The sequence below is a fragment of the Halichoerus grypus genome, chromosome 14, assembly GCF_964656455.1.
Source record: "Halichoerus grypus chromosome 14, mHalGry1.hap1.1, whole genome shotgun sequence".
Classification (NCBI taxonomy): Eukaryota; Metazoa; Chordata; class Mammalia; order Carnivora; family Phocidae; genus Halichoerus; species Halichoerus grypus.
In genome coordinates this window covers 7,486,822-7,499,584 of record NC_135725.1, presented here as the reverse complement: position 1 = coordinate 7,499,584, position 12,763 = coordinate 7,486,822, and the positions used below count along the sequence as shown (strand labels likewise).

General features: G+C 47.3%; 1 protein-coding gene across 7 annotated transcripts in view; it reads right to left on the bottom strand.

Annotated features, from left to right (window-relative positions):
• GLIS3 (GLIS family zinc finger 3) overlaps positions 1-12,763 on the bottom strand; it is a 439,369-nt gene that overhangs the window by 41,028 nt on the left and 385,578 nt on the right. For all 7 annotated transcript variants that reach the window (XR_013443988.1, XR_013443987.1, XM_078062287.1 and 4 more), the window contains one exon: positions 6,398-6,566. Coding sequence is in view for 5 of the 7 variants with exons in the window: in XM_078062287.1 (XP_077918413.1) it covers positions 6,398-6,566 (169 nt within the window). In the remaining 2 variants the exon portion in view is untranslated. The remainder of the gene's footprint in view (positions 1-6,397; positions 6,567-12,763) is intronic.

The following is a 12,763-nucleotide window of genomic DNA, read 5'->3' as shown; positions in this document are numbered from 1 at the left end:
CTGATGATACCAGAGCTCTCTCGTCCACATGTTCGTCATCGTGTCTCTAACATGGAGGTGACTTTTTTTTTTGACACTCTTCAAAATCCTCCAATATAGGTCACGACTACATAAAATACAAGCTTGGAATTGTAAGGGGCAAAACTGGCATTTCCAATTGTGTTAAAAAAGAAATTAATATAGACCCCGTGCTGCCTCGCTGGTCTAGGATGTACAAAGGACAGTCTTTGTCTCTCGAGGACCGCACACGCCATTTGTCTGTTCTTTGTCATGTCCTCTTCTGTTGGGCGGAGAGTATGTTCTGAACTCTTGCTGGGTGGATGACACGATGGGGAGGCCTTTGGAATGTATGCCAGAGTCCCCAGGGTGCCCTTCCTGGGCAAATACACAAATCCCTGTCCTCCAGAGAAAACCCGGTTTCCTGAAGGCAGCTTATGAGCACCCCAACCCCGCGGAGCCCCGCCCCTGCTGGCACCCCCTCCTCTCAGCTCCTGTGCGTACCCATGGCCCTTGGCCAGGTCTGACAGACTTTCAGATTTCAGGGAGACGTTTCTTCTTCTATTTCTCCCGCGCTCCCCCGCTTTGGGGTCATTTTTGTGTGCCTTCCGGCGTGCCCCCACAGCCTCCTCTGGCACCCCTGCATAATAGCCCAAGTTACGACTGCCTGCTGGCCATGGTCTCTCCTCAGGCTGCACACTTTGAGAGGACAGGGTTCTGTCAGTCTTGCTGACCGCTGTATCCTCAGGGTCCAGCGTATTGCCTGGTACCCAAACACCAGCTGACAAAGTGACTCAGTAAATGGATGTCCCCAATGCTGGGATATATTTTGATAAATTTTAATATTTTATGTGATGCTTATGATTTTAGCCATAAATGCACATCTCCTAGGAGATTAAGAGGGAGAGGAGAGAAAGATTATGTTGTGTGTGCATGTGTGTGTGTGTGTGTGTAAGGTTGAAAAAAGCTCAGTGGGTGAAGATATCAATGTCCCTCTTTGCTCAGAAAGTCCCAGTGAAGGAAGGTGAGCAAAGCAGCAGGCCCAGTTTTGAGCTGTTCACATGTTATAGGTGCAAATGGAAAAGGATGGTGAGTCTCAGGCTTCTAGTACTGAAGATCACAGAAAAGCAACGTAGGGAACCCCCAGTGGATGAGGGCGGGGGAGTCCTAGCAGTGAGTGTGTGTGTGTGTGTGTGTGTGTGTGTACATATGTAGTAGAGCAATTATATGTTGTAGCAAAGTATGTAGGTTGCATAAATGGCTAAACTTTGAGAACTGGGTCCACCATTGTCCAGACCAATGAATCAGGGGGGATCACTCTTTTCTAGGAACCTCCCACCTGGACAGTGGGGGCTGGCAATGGCATTCCCACACTGGTCCTTCTCCCTTGTCAAACCCTCCCTAGCAGGTAGCACTGTGAAACACCACACAGGCATTCTGGAGGTTATAAGGAAATTTTAGGTTCCTGCCCTCAGAGAACTAATAATTCAGTTAGCAAGACAATATCTGGGAAATGATAAATAAATAAAACAGATGATAAGAACCAAGGGGAACTTGTCTCTGTGAGCTGTAAGATGCAAGGGGGCTTTCTGGATTGAGAACTAATCCAAGCTCCAGGCTGGGCAATGTTTAGTCAAGAATAGGACAATGATGGAAGGTCCTTATTGTCTTTCTAGGTAGAAAAAGATCCTGAAATAAGATGCAGATACAAACAAAGTCAGTGAGGAGGCTGGTTTGACAAGAGTTGGAGAACAGTGCAGAATTGCAAAGAAGTTAAATAGAAAACAGTTGCTATCCTTAACCCCTTAGCATCCAGAAAATCTACAACATGTTTCCAGTGCTGAATTAGAAAATGGTATCAGTGAAGACCAGCCTTGGTTACCCAAAGGCACAGAAAGACTGTGCATATATATATCTAGAATCTTAGCAATGCCACATCTGATAAAGATAAAAAACAGTACGGCTTCCCAATACTTGGTACAGACTCAAGAAACTGACATTCCTTTTTTGGTTAAGGTATTTTGTTTGACTACTTTCTCAAAAACAATTGTCCCTAACATTCTCTGCTGTTGATTCCTGTCCTAGATTGTGTACGCCTCGAGGAGGCCACATCCGTTCCCTATTTTCAGTCCTCTGGCTCAGAGATGGGGCTCATCGAAGCCCTTCCCAAGTCACCCCAGGTGGTCAACCCTCAAGTCTCCTTCAGCTCTGTTGTACTACAGAACACCCCATATCTGTGGACATCTGTGGAATGGAGAGAGGCAGCTCACATGCTCTCGGGCAAGGGGAGCAACACAGATCCAGCGGACTTTTCTTGGGATTGTAAGATTTCTCCACCTCAAAAAGGGATTCACATCAATACGTTTGTTTTCTCTGCTCTAACAGACATACTATGAAGCCCAATGAACTGACATTTCCAAGACGCTGGGTTCCTCTTATGGGAAGCCACTGTCGTGAAGTACTCCTGGCTCGTTCACCATGACATCGTGAAACACCACTTCCCATAATAAGCTTAAATCAACATTAGGTGATGTGGTGTGGTGCTGCGTAAATCACTGAAACGATGTGTCATTCAGATAATATTTCAAAATAAAAATGGAGCCTCATCAAATTGAGAGAAGTTGCATTTACTTTATTTTATGATGGCAAGGATCAAAGAACCTGATGCTAACTGGCTAGATGTGGTGGACCTTTCCTGACTTCTGACAGTGACTCAGCCCATTTTATTAACAAGCTAAAGCTAAGTAAATGATGAATCAGTGCCCGCAAAGCAGGAAAAAAATGCGTTTCCCACTAAAAATCGCAAAGTGTGATAAACCTATTTCCGTTAAGAAAACTGCTGGAGTTTTTACTGGGGGATTTCCCAGGCAAACAGAGGCAAAGATCTATAAACCAAAGGCGGAAGGTAAGCACATTTCCTCTTAGTGTTTTTATGCTGCACACTAATGCAAACACAGTGCAAAACTCAGGGCTGTTTCATGTCGCCCTCCTCCCCAGACCTGATCGGAAGAGATAACCTTCCATCGACTTGCCCAGGCCAGTTAGGCTGGCAAAGGAATGGGCCACATATCCGGTGGGAAGAGCACAGCACAAGGCAAAGCCACAGGTGTGAGAAGGTCCACTTCACCACCCAGCCATATAAAGTACCGTTACCTTCTGCCCCTGCCTCCCCTTTTTACCTTCCATCATGGCCTACATTATCAACCACTGTCATCATTTAACAACACCCTCTGGCTTCTCTACCTCAATCTCCCAGCCATGCCAAGGTGGCCTGCCTTCACGCTATGCCACATGCTAGGTGCTTCACCTGCTGTGGTTCTCTTAATCTTAACTCCCCATGGGGTGCAAGCAGAGGCTCAAATGAGTAAAGGAACACCACATTCTCTACGTGGGGCTCCTGATGAGAAGGGATGTGTCTGTCGAAGAGGAAAAGTGCAGGCAAGTCCCAACTCTGGAACATTCTGCAAAATAAATGTCCTGAGTCTTCATAAACTGTCAATGTCATGAAAGACAATGATGATGGTGATGATGATGGTAACTTTTTAAAAACTGGGGAACTTCATTAGATTCAAGAAGATAACAAGAAATGAGAACTGTGATCTTATTAAATCCTGGATCAAAAGAAAGGAAAGAAAAGAAAGAAAGAAACTAACTATAAAGAACATTATTTATACAATCAAGGAAATTTCAGTATTGACTGCATATTAGATAATGCTTTATTGATGTTCAATTTCCGGAGCATGATAATTACATTGTGATTATGCAGGAGAATGTCCTTCTTAGGAGATCTTTCCCGAAGTAATTAGGGTTAAAGCTCAATGATATTCACAACAATCTCTCAGAGGGTTCAGAAAAAACAGGCAAGCAAACAAAGAGACCAAGAGAAAGAAAGAGAAGGGAAAATATCAACAGTGGGTGAATGTGGATGTGGGGTGGTATGAGTGTTCACTGTACCATTCTTGTAGTTTTTTTTTATATGTTACAAGCTTTCTAAAGAGGGAATTGAAAAAAAATTAAAATTATAAACTAAGATAAAATGTTAAAAACAAACAAACAAACCGAAGTAGCAGGAGGACCTAAGGAACACACTCAAACAACCAGCAACCGCCAGAGCTGGACTGCGAACATCAGGTGTTTGGGTGGTGGTTGTTAACGCCCGTCGTGGCTAAAACCTTTTTCTACCTTTATTCTTCTAAAGGCTGTGTGCAAAAAGAAGACACACAGATTGCTTCTTCTTGTATTCTTGTAAACAGAGTATTAATGAGTATTAATAATAAGATGGGATGAAGAAGAGGTCTCAAGTGATGGTTTCTTAGCTTCATGATCTTGTGGAGTATGATTCTCAGCCAGGCAGAAGGAAATGAGAGGATGATTAGCCCATGGCTAGTATCACTTAAAACCTGACTGGGAAGTTAATAAAATGCTACAATGAGTAAGCTCATCTCAACCTTTAGAAATACATCAGATCACTGGCAGGACTGTCCGCCCCCAGTGTCCGTGCACTTAACAGACGGTTACCACTTGCCCTGCTCTGCTGCTGGAGCTTGGGGGAGGAGGCTAGGAGCTGTTTGCACTTGACCACATAGGCAGAACGGTTAAGAGCAGTCCAGTATCTTCTGATCCGTATTTCTGACTGACTATTAGACACATGCACATGGATGTTTTACAGCTGCTTAAAACCCCAACCCTGAAGTCCATTTATTACCATTCTTTCTCTCCCACTCTTCCTCCTACTAAACACTCCCTTTGCTTCTGTTAATGACACTTTTCCATCTGTGTCTAGAGGTGTAAATCGCAAATGAATTTGGCCCTTCCCTTTTACTCCATAAATACATTAATAATTAGCAATTCTCCTAAATAACAGCCCTTGGATAAAGTCTCCATCCTTCCCACTTCACCTTAGTTCAGATCCTCATACTACTCACAAGGACTCCTACAATAACCTCTTTCTTGTCTTCTCTACCTCCTGTCCCTGCTCCCAGCCTCGATGACTGCCATCTTGTCACCTGAGTCCCTTCTCTATAATGACAGTCTGATGTGTCTCTCTCCTCATAAATGGGCTATACGGTTCCATATATGGAGCCATAAATGGTTTTTTGCTTTCAGTAAGAGGTAAATCCCTCGGCATAAAATATATTCTTCCACACAAAGCCAACCCCCTCTTACCTGACTTCATCAGTCCTGTCCACTCTGGATGATGGCACCTGAGCTTACTGGGACCTCCTTCCATGTGTGTCCTTGTCCCTCTCATATCTCGTATGTGTTCCTCTGGCTGCCTTGGATGCTGCTCCCCATTTATGCATCTGGGAAGTCTTAATCTTCCTTCCACGCCTAGATCACCCTTTCTTCCCCTCCCTCCCTGAGGCAGAATTAGGGACGTCCTCTCTGGGCTCCTGTGGCATCTAGATTACATCATTTATCCACACAGCATTACTATACTTTGTTTGTATGTCTGTCCTCACCCACTAAATCCTAAGGGCAGCACTGTGTTTTAATAATCTTGGCATCTCCAGCACCCGGAACAGTGTCTGACACATAGTACTCAACAGATTTATTAAATGAACAGATGTATTAGTAAGTGAAGAGGAGGCATAAGTAAAAAAAACTACATGGTTTATCAAACTTAAAAACACATAATTTAAAAACTTATAGATAAGGCCGACACCAATGAAACCACAGATCGCTGGTTGAAATTCAAGATTGAAAACCGTTGCTACTGCTGCCCATTCGAGCCATTCTTATGTCCCAGGACTCTAGGATAGCACAGGCGTCCCCACAAGAACTTCTTTTTCCTGTGGGTGTCTGGGAGTAACCCCTACTCAGGTCAGCTTAAGCCTGCTGACACGTGGGGAGAACAAAAGGGGCCACAGGCTGTCCACATCACTGGAAGGTTGGGCAGTCCAAAGACAGACCGAAATGTCCAGATTTAAAACGTTTCTCCCCAAAACTCTTTATGAGGGTGGTATCAACATAGAGTATTCAGTGAACAGCCCCTTGCTGGTCACCCACCTAAAATCCTGTGCCCTTTTATGCCACACTCCCAAGCTAATCCTGATCTCTGTGCCGAAGGCGCCATCTTGCCTCTGGAAAGCTGTTCTGCCTGTGGGGACATTGCCTTGGAGCCGAGTCACCGAAACAAACTGAGGGCAAGTGGGGAAGACGGGAATGGCATCAGCCCCTTCAGCTGGCGACCGCCAGTTCTCGGCTTCTCCCGTGGAAAGTAAGACAGATAATGAGATATTTGATCCACGTGCTTTGGGTGTGCACTTTCAATATGTCACCTTTGGAGAACTCAACCCAACCGATGGATTATTAGTAAAATTCAGCAACCATCCAGGCCCTTCTCTGTGCCGGGAAGCTGAGCGGCGACACCCAGTAGAAGAGAGACAGGTGGCCTTACCTCTCGGCTCCCGCGTCCACAGCTGCGAGTGGAGGTAACTGGGAGGCGGGGTTGTGGGGGCTCCCCTGCACACTCTGGCCCGGGGAAGGGTGGCCGACGGCATGTGGGGCTGGCATGGCCCCAGCAGCTGTTCCGCTTCGGCTTGAATGACTGTTGCCGAAGATGGAGGCTGGAATCAAGGGAGAACAAGCGTCAGACCGCACGTGCTTTCCATACGGGGGGCTGACAGCAAGCATGTTTGAGGGGCTCGTCTGCGGTTCTCCCGGTGGCTTTGGGGGAGCAGTGCTCCGCTCACTGGACACACACAGCTTTCATTTTCAGGGGTACAGGTTCCCCAGCTCATGTGCCTTGCGTGTGGCTCGCTCCCGCTGATGCTCGCGGGCTGGCTCGCTCCCTGCCTGGACCCTGTACTGCGTCGATCATGTCATGTCTGCGTCTGGGCAAAGGTCTCTGCGTTCTCACTGCTCAGTCCCGGGGGGACGAGAGGTAACAGTAAATATTTGGTCTGCTGACCCCGAAGAGCCGAACACAGGCCGTTTGCCCCTTGTCCTGGCTGCAGCGAGCCTCCGCGGGCCAGGCTGGCGCTGTCTCTGTCACTGCTAAATCAGGGTAATGAGAATACCGTCTCCGGTCCTAGCACCAGTGTAGGATCCGACACCCTCTTAACCTCAGAGTCTAACTGAGCCCGGGCATTTCCCTGATGGTGTGATACATGGACACACTCAGTCTCCATCAATGGTGAGTCCGTGCCCAGCCCCACACAACCTGAAAAGGGGCCTCAAACACAGCTCTGGATCCCCCCCAACACACACACTGTTGTCTGTTACAACACAGAGAGTGAGTTACAGCCTCATTCGTAGGGGCAGCCTAGCCTTTGAGAACTGTACGTGACCCCAAACTTAAATACGTGCCCATTTAGATCAGCTAATTGGTACGATGTCACAAAAGAGACGGGGCTTGTCACTTTCAGAGTCTATCACTATCAGAGAGGCTCTCAGTGTCTGGGATCCACTCAGCACACATCTCATTATGCTGCAATCACACCAGCATCATTACGCTGACTCCCTTCAACTTCCTTCTCTGTACAAAGCGATGCAGAGCTTTATACCCATCTCTGCTCTTTTTGAACTTACTCTACTGATGTCAAAGAATAAATGGATCTAAAAAAAAAAAAAGGAATCAGGTTCAGGATTAAGAAGAAGAAGCCACATAATCAAAGAGATTTGAGGGTTTAAAAGTTCAGGGAGCGCTACTTTTAGACCAGTACCACTCGCTCCAACCTCTCCCGGAGAGCACGAACACCCCACATGACCCAGCCCCCAAAAGCTTCATCCGACGGAACAAGAGTTCAAGTACTTAAAGGAACATGTGAGGAAGCAGAATTACCATCTTCCCGCTCAAAAGCTACTGACAAGAGTGTGATCTGATGTGAAGGGTTTATTTCTGGTAAGTCAGCACGGTGTCAGGTTAACTCCTGTCCTCAGAAGCCTGCATCCTCCACAGCCCTCCAAGGCCTGAAGAGGTGGTGAGACTAGGAAGTGCTTACTCGCTCAAAGAGGCACTGTGGGCCTTCGGTTGTGCGTCAGCCTCCAGGAAAGTTGCACGTTTGCAAACTCGCTAGAGTCGCCTTATGAATCACTACCCTCATTTATGCTCAGCACACTCAGGCAACCACAATTCTGCTTGTATTCCAAATAATAATTTTACCCAGGGGAGAAGGCTGTTTCGATTGACTGCAGCAACAGTTTCAGTGCTGGTGTTTGTCAGCGTGGAGCTTGGTGTTTTATACACTATTCCAAAAACTAATGGAATAATAAGAGGGTCACAGAGACACTGTGGAAACACAGCTCAGTTTTTTTTCTGCCTTAGTGTAGAAACGTGAGCTCTCTTATTTATTCCATTGTAGTTGCCGAATGCACCCCTCACTTGCTATCCCCTGGAGGTATTTTTGCATGTATGTGTATGTGTTCATCACAAGGGACCACTGCCCCTGCTGTTTCCAACCCCGTGGGCAACAGGGACTCTTGGTGTGCTCACTCTATGCTCTACTCTGTGGTTCAACAGAAAATGTGGTGCTTCTGAGAGGGCTCCATGAGCTGTATCAGCGACATTTTTGCATTAGCTGCAATGAAATACCAGGTTGAGATATTTGGCATTGTTTGCAGCCTGCCACACACTGACAGGCTGAAAGGCTGACAGGCCTGGTTAAGGGCCTCTCCTTCATCCCATTTAATAGCCAGGACCAACCATCTGCCATCCCTCCATCCATCCGTCCGTCCATCTGTCCTCCAACCATTATTTTTTTAACCCAGGATTTATTAAGTGCCTACTACATGCTAGCTGCTCTGTGGCATGTGGGTCCCTGCCCTTGAGGACGGTGCAATTTAGTGAGGGGAACAGGTCTCTGGACATTCATTCTACCCAAATACTGAGACCTGCCAGGAGACATCATCAAGTGGTGTTCTAAGTGCTCTAACACACTTCTCATCCGTGGCCCCACACTGTGCCCTCAGATCCGGCCAACTCAGACAACTGGTCACTCCTCAACCATATCACAGCAACCGATGCTACTGTGCTTTCGATTGTAATGTCCTCTACCTTCCTCTACTTTAATACTTTTGTTCTGTACTCAGTCACTTGCGTTCCTCTGAATCCTCTCTCAGCAGCCAACTATTCCACAAATATTTATGGAGCACGTACTGTGTGGCAGACACTGGGCGAGGTCCCAGGACAGACTAGGGAACAAGACGCCCTTGGTGCCTACTCTCTCCGAGAGCATCATTCATGTTTGTTGGAGTAAACAAGGACGGACACAATCTAAATGTCAATGGAGTCCATCTTGGGCCCAATGAGTAGGACAGGAACAGAAAGTAACTTTTATCTACCAAATCCTGTTCCTTATTGGTCAAAGGTTGCCCTACCTAGGGTGTTACTTCTCCCACCCAAGTAGGCGCGTGTAGCAGAGTGGCTGAAGTTCTCGCAGATGCCCAGCACCAGGGCATCAGAGAGGCCTGAGGGCAGAAAGCCAGAGATTCGTGGTACAGTTGAGGGGAGGAGCTTATACTTGGTGCCATATATATTATGGCAATGGCTGCCAGTAGGACTAGGTGGTAGAGAGGGTATGAGGTGAGCATACAAGGTGTATGATACAGGGCAGAAGTCTCCGGAACCTGCCTTCCAGCTGTGCTGAGGTCAAGCGTTGACTGACCAACAGTCAAACACACATCAGCAGCCCTTTCTTCCACTGCTAAAGCTGGTGAATGGCATTGAAACCGGCAGCGACCCTTTGACTGGGGACCCCTTGAGAATAAGAAAGGGAGGGCGTTAGGGTTCAATTTAAAGTCTGAATTTGTAAAGTATACAGAATAGTTTCTTATGTCAGTTGAAAGAAATCAAAGCAAAGCCCATGACTTGCCTCTATTTCCTAAGAGATGGGATGAGAAGTATAGGACAAAATCTCTCCTGGTGAGGTCCCCTAGTCGAAGCTGATCGTTCAGCAGGTTGCGTGCAGTCCTGGGCAAGACTGCTGCTTGTGGATGTTGCCTGTAGCCACTACAATGACCAGAGACTTCAAGGAAATAAAAACAGAGCATGGTGTCCCAACATTCATCCAATCCCATGTCACATACCCTTCTGTTGTAATGGACAAAACTCTGGGGTGAGAGAACTGGGGCTTGGTAGGATTGCCCTTGGCCTCTACCTGGGATCCACATTTCTCAGTGATTGCCCCTGTGGCCCAGGAAATGCCTCTCCTACCTACACTGACTTCTAGGAATTTCCAGCTGTATCAGTCATACATCCAGGATTCCATCTTCATGTAGTCTAAGAATAACCATTCATTCATTCATTCAAACATGATTTTCCAGCCCCTACTCTGTACGAGGCAGGTGCAGGTCGCAATGTTTGAAGCTGAGCATCTGTTGACCTCACACAGAGTGCCCAACACAACACGTGCCTCCAGACAAATGGTCGAGCTTTGCCCCGTGATTTTTTAACCTCCAGAAGAAAATCTCCACATTAGAGAGCAACGGTAAGGTCATTTACAAAAGGAAACATTTCCTTCCATACACACTCAACCAAAGGGGTGTACAACGAAGCCTGTCAATCAAAGTGTAGGGAAAGGAACTGATCCCTCTAGAATCAGAGCAATATTAACAAAACCGCTGTGATCAAATCAACTGGTGCACATGGGGGTGGCCTTCATTGTCTGGTGTCACCTCGGGGGTTCGTGCCACTTTCAAGGCTGGAAGAGAGCTTTTAGGTGAACCTCTAGCCGGCACTGATGACTGGCAGCTGGAACAACTGATTAGGCATGGCCGAGGAACATATTGGAAATTCTTATTGCTTTTGTGATTAAGAGATGGCGGACTCCCCAAGGAAATAAAAGCCTGGTCTTGGGATGGATTCGTGAGCCCTGCCTTCAGCGGAGGGCTGGGAGCTGGCCTCCCTGACACTTTGGGTTTTCTCTCTGGAGCATAGCTTACTGCAGTCCCCCACCCGTCTCCTGCAGAGGGAGGTGCAAGTTACTCAGCTGGGCTTTATAGTTTTAACAAAGTGGCATGTGTTGCTATGTGGCCCCCAGAGGCCATCTTGCCAGCTACTGGGACCAGGGCATTCGAGGCTTGAGCTTTTAACTAGCTCAGGTTAATGGTTAATAAACAGCTCTCTCTCTTTATCCAAATGAAAACAATCAATCTATATTTCTAGGGGTATAGACAGGGCACCCCGGGGGATACTTTAGCTGTCATGTATTCACTGTGTGAATGGACGCAGGCAAGGCATGTTCCTGAAAGGAAGCCTACCTGTTTCAGGCCCTCTCCCAAGGCCAGAGAAGGCTACCCTGGGCACTGCTTGGCAACTGTGTTCTCATCATTTTAGAGGACAGGGAGGAGGACCTCCCTCGTCAGGTGAGGTATATGAAAAGAGCCAATTGGAGGGCATAATCCTGTTCAAAGCAGCATGGGCAGTTAGAGTCCTGCTTTTCAAGTTTTCCCTTGCAAACCAATCACCAGGAACAAATACTGATTCTGATTCACTGGTCCTGGAGGCAGGCTGAGGTTCTGAGCTCGTATCAAACTTCCCAAAGTCCCCTGGGATGCTGAGGCTGCTGATCTGGGGATTGCACTAGGAGCAGCCGGAGCTAGACCTTATCTCAGCTGCGTTTCATCTTCTTGCTGCCCTATACCTCAGGACCAGGGGAACATGTATTGAGTACTTTGCAAAACTGTCCTCAGTTTACTGATGAGGAACCTGAGGCCTCACTGGGTTCCTAATTAGGGTCCTGTGGCTGGTAAGCCGTGGAGCTGGAATCCAAACCCAAGAAGATGGATTTCAGATCCCATGCCCCTAACCACCACGCTATATTGCCTCTCAGACACAGGGCAGATTCAAGAGCAGGCCTAAGAGTGTTGATACTGCACACTCCATTTGCAAAGATTGGAGTCACGAGGCACTCTTCCCTCACACACACAACGCACACGGCTAGCTTTAGCCACCCAAAGGCTGGTTAGGATGCCAAAAGTATATTCCCATTTCTGTTTCTGCCCATCCTAAAAGCCCTGAAATGACCTCAGCACGGCTGAGAGAAATTTTCCAGCTCTGAAAATTAACTCAGGCAAAAAGTTAACTAAATTATTTGGTTTGGAAAACAAACAGCTGGGAGGAAATGTGCTTTTTCCCAAATAAAGATTTCAGATGCTTGTCAGGGGCATATTGATCTACTGGTGGGAAAGAAGGAAGGCAGGGAGTGTTATTCGTGAGCAATCAGATATATGCACGTGTTACCACAAGTGACCACGATGTGGTGGGCTGAAAGGCCCCCAGCTCTGTCAATCATGTACAAAGCAGAGATTCGCTGTGCAGATCGGTTGTGTCTGAGCTTCTACGGTAAATGTGCTTTTGGAGTCCTTTATGACTGCTTAAAAAGCCATGGCCATTGTAGCGGGCCTGCTCTCCTAGGACAGGGGGAACGAGTCTTACCCAGGGACTGTGAATTCACTTACAGTGAGTGCTAGGGTAATGCCGGGACCCTGAGAAATGGCAGCGTGGTAGCTGGTGCACAGGAAGAGGTAGGAGCTCACCACTCATCTCTCCGGCAGTATTTCCAGGTCTGGGCACAGAGGACACGGCTGAGCAATGAAGCCAGGCTACGTTGGCTTCCACAGAAATATTAAAAAGAATTAGATTTCCATGTGAATGGAAATGGTGAGGTCGGCCTTGTGTCTGCCTCCCCTCTCCATGCCCCGCGTGCCCCCCAGGAGAAATATGAACCTGGGGAGGAGTTAAGAAACAGTTGAACTGCAATGGGAATGTTAACTCCTTTGGCCTCCCTAGAAGTTGGGCACTCGAGAGAGACAGTGTCATCAA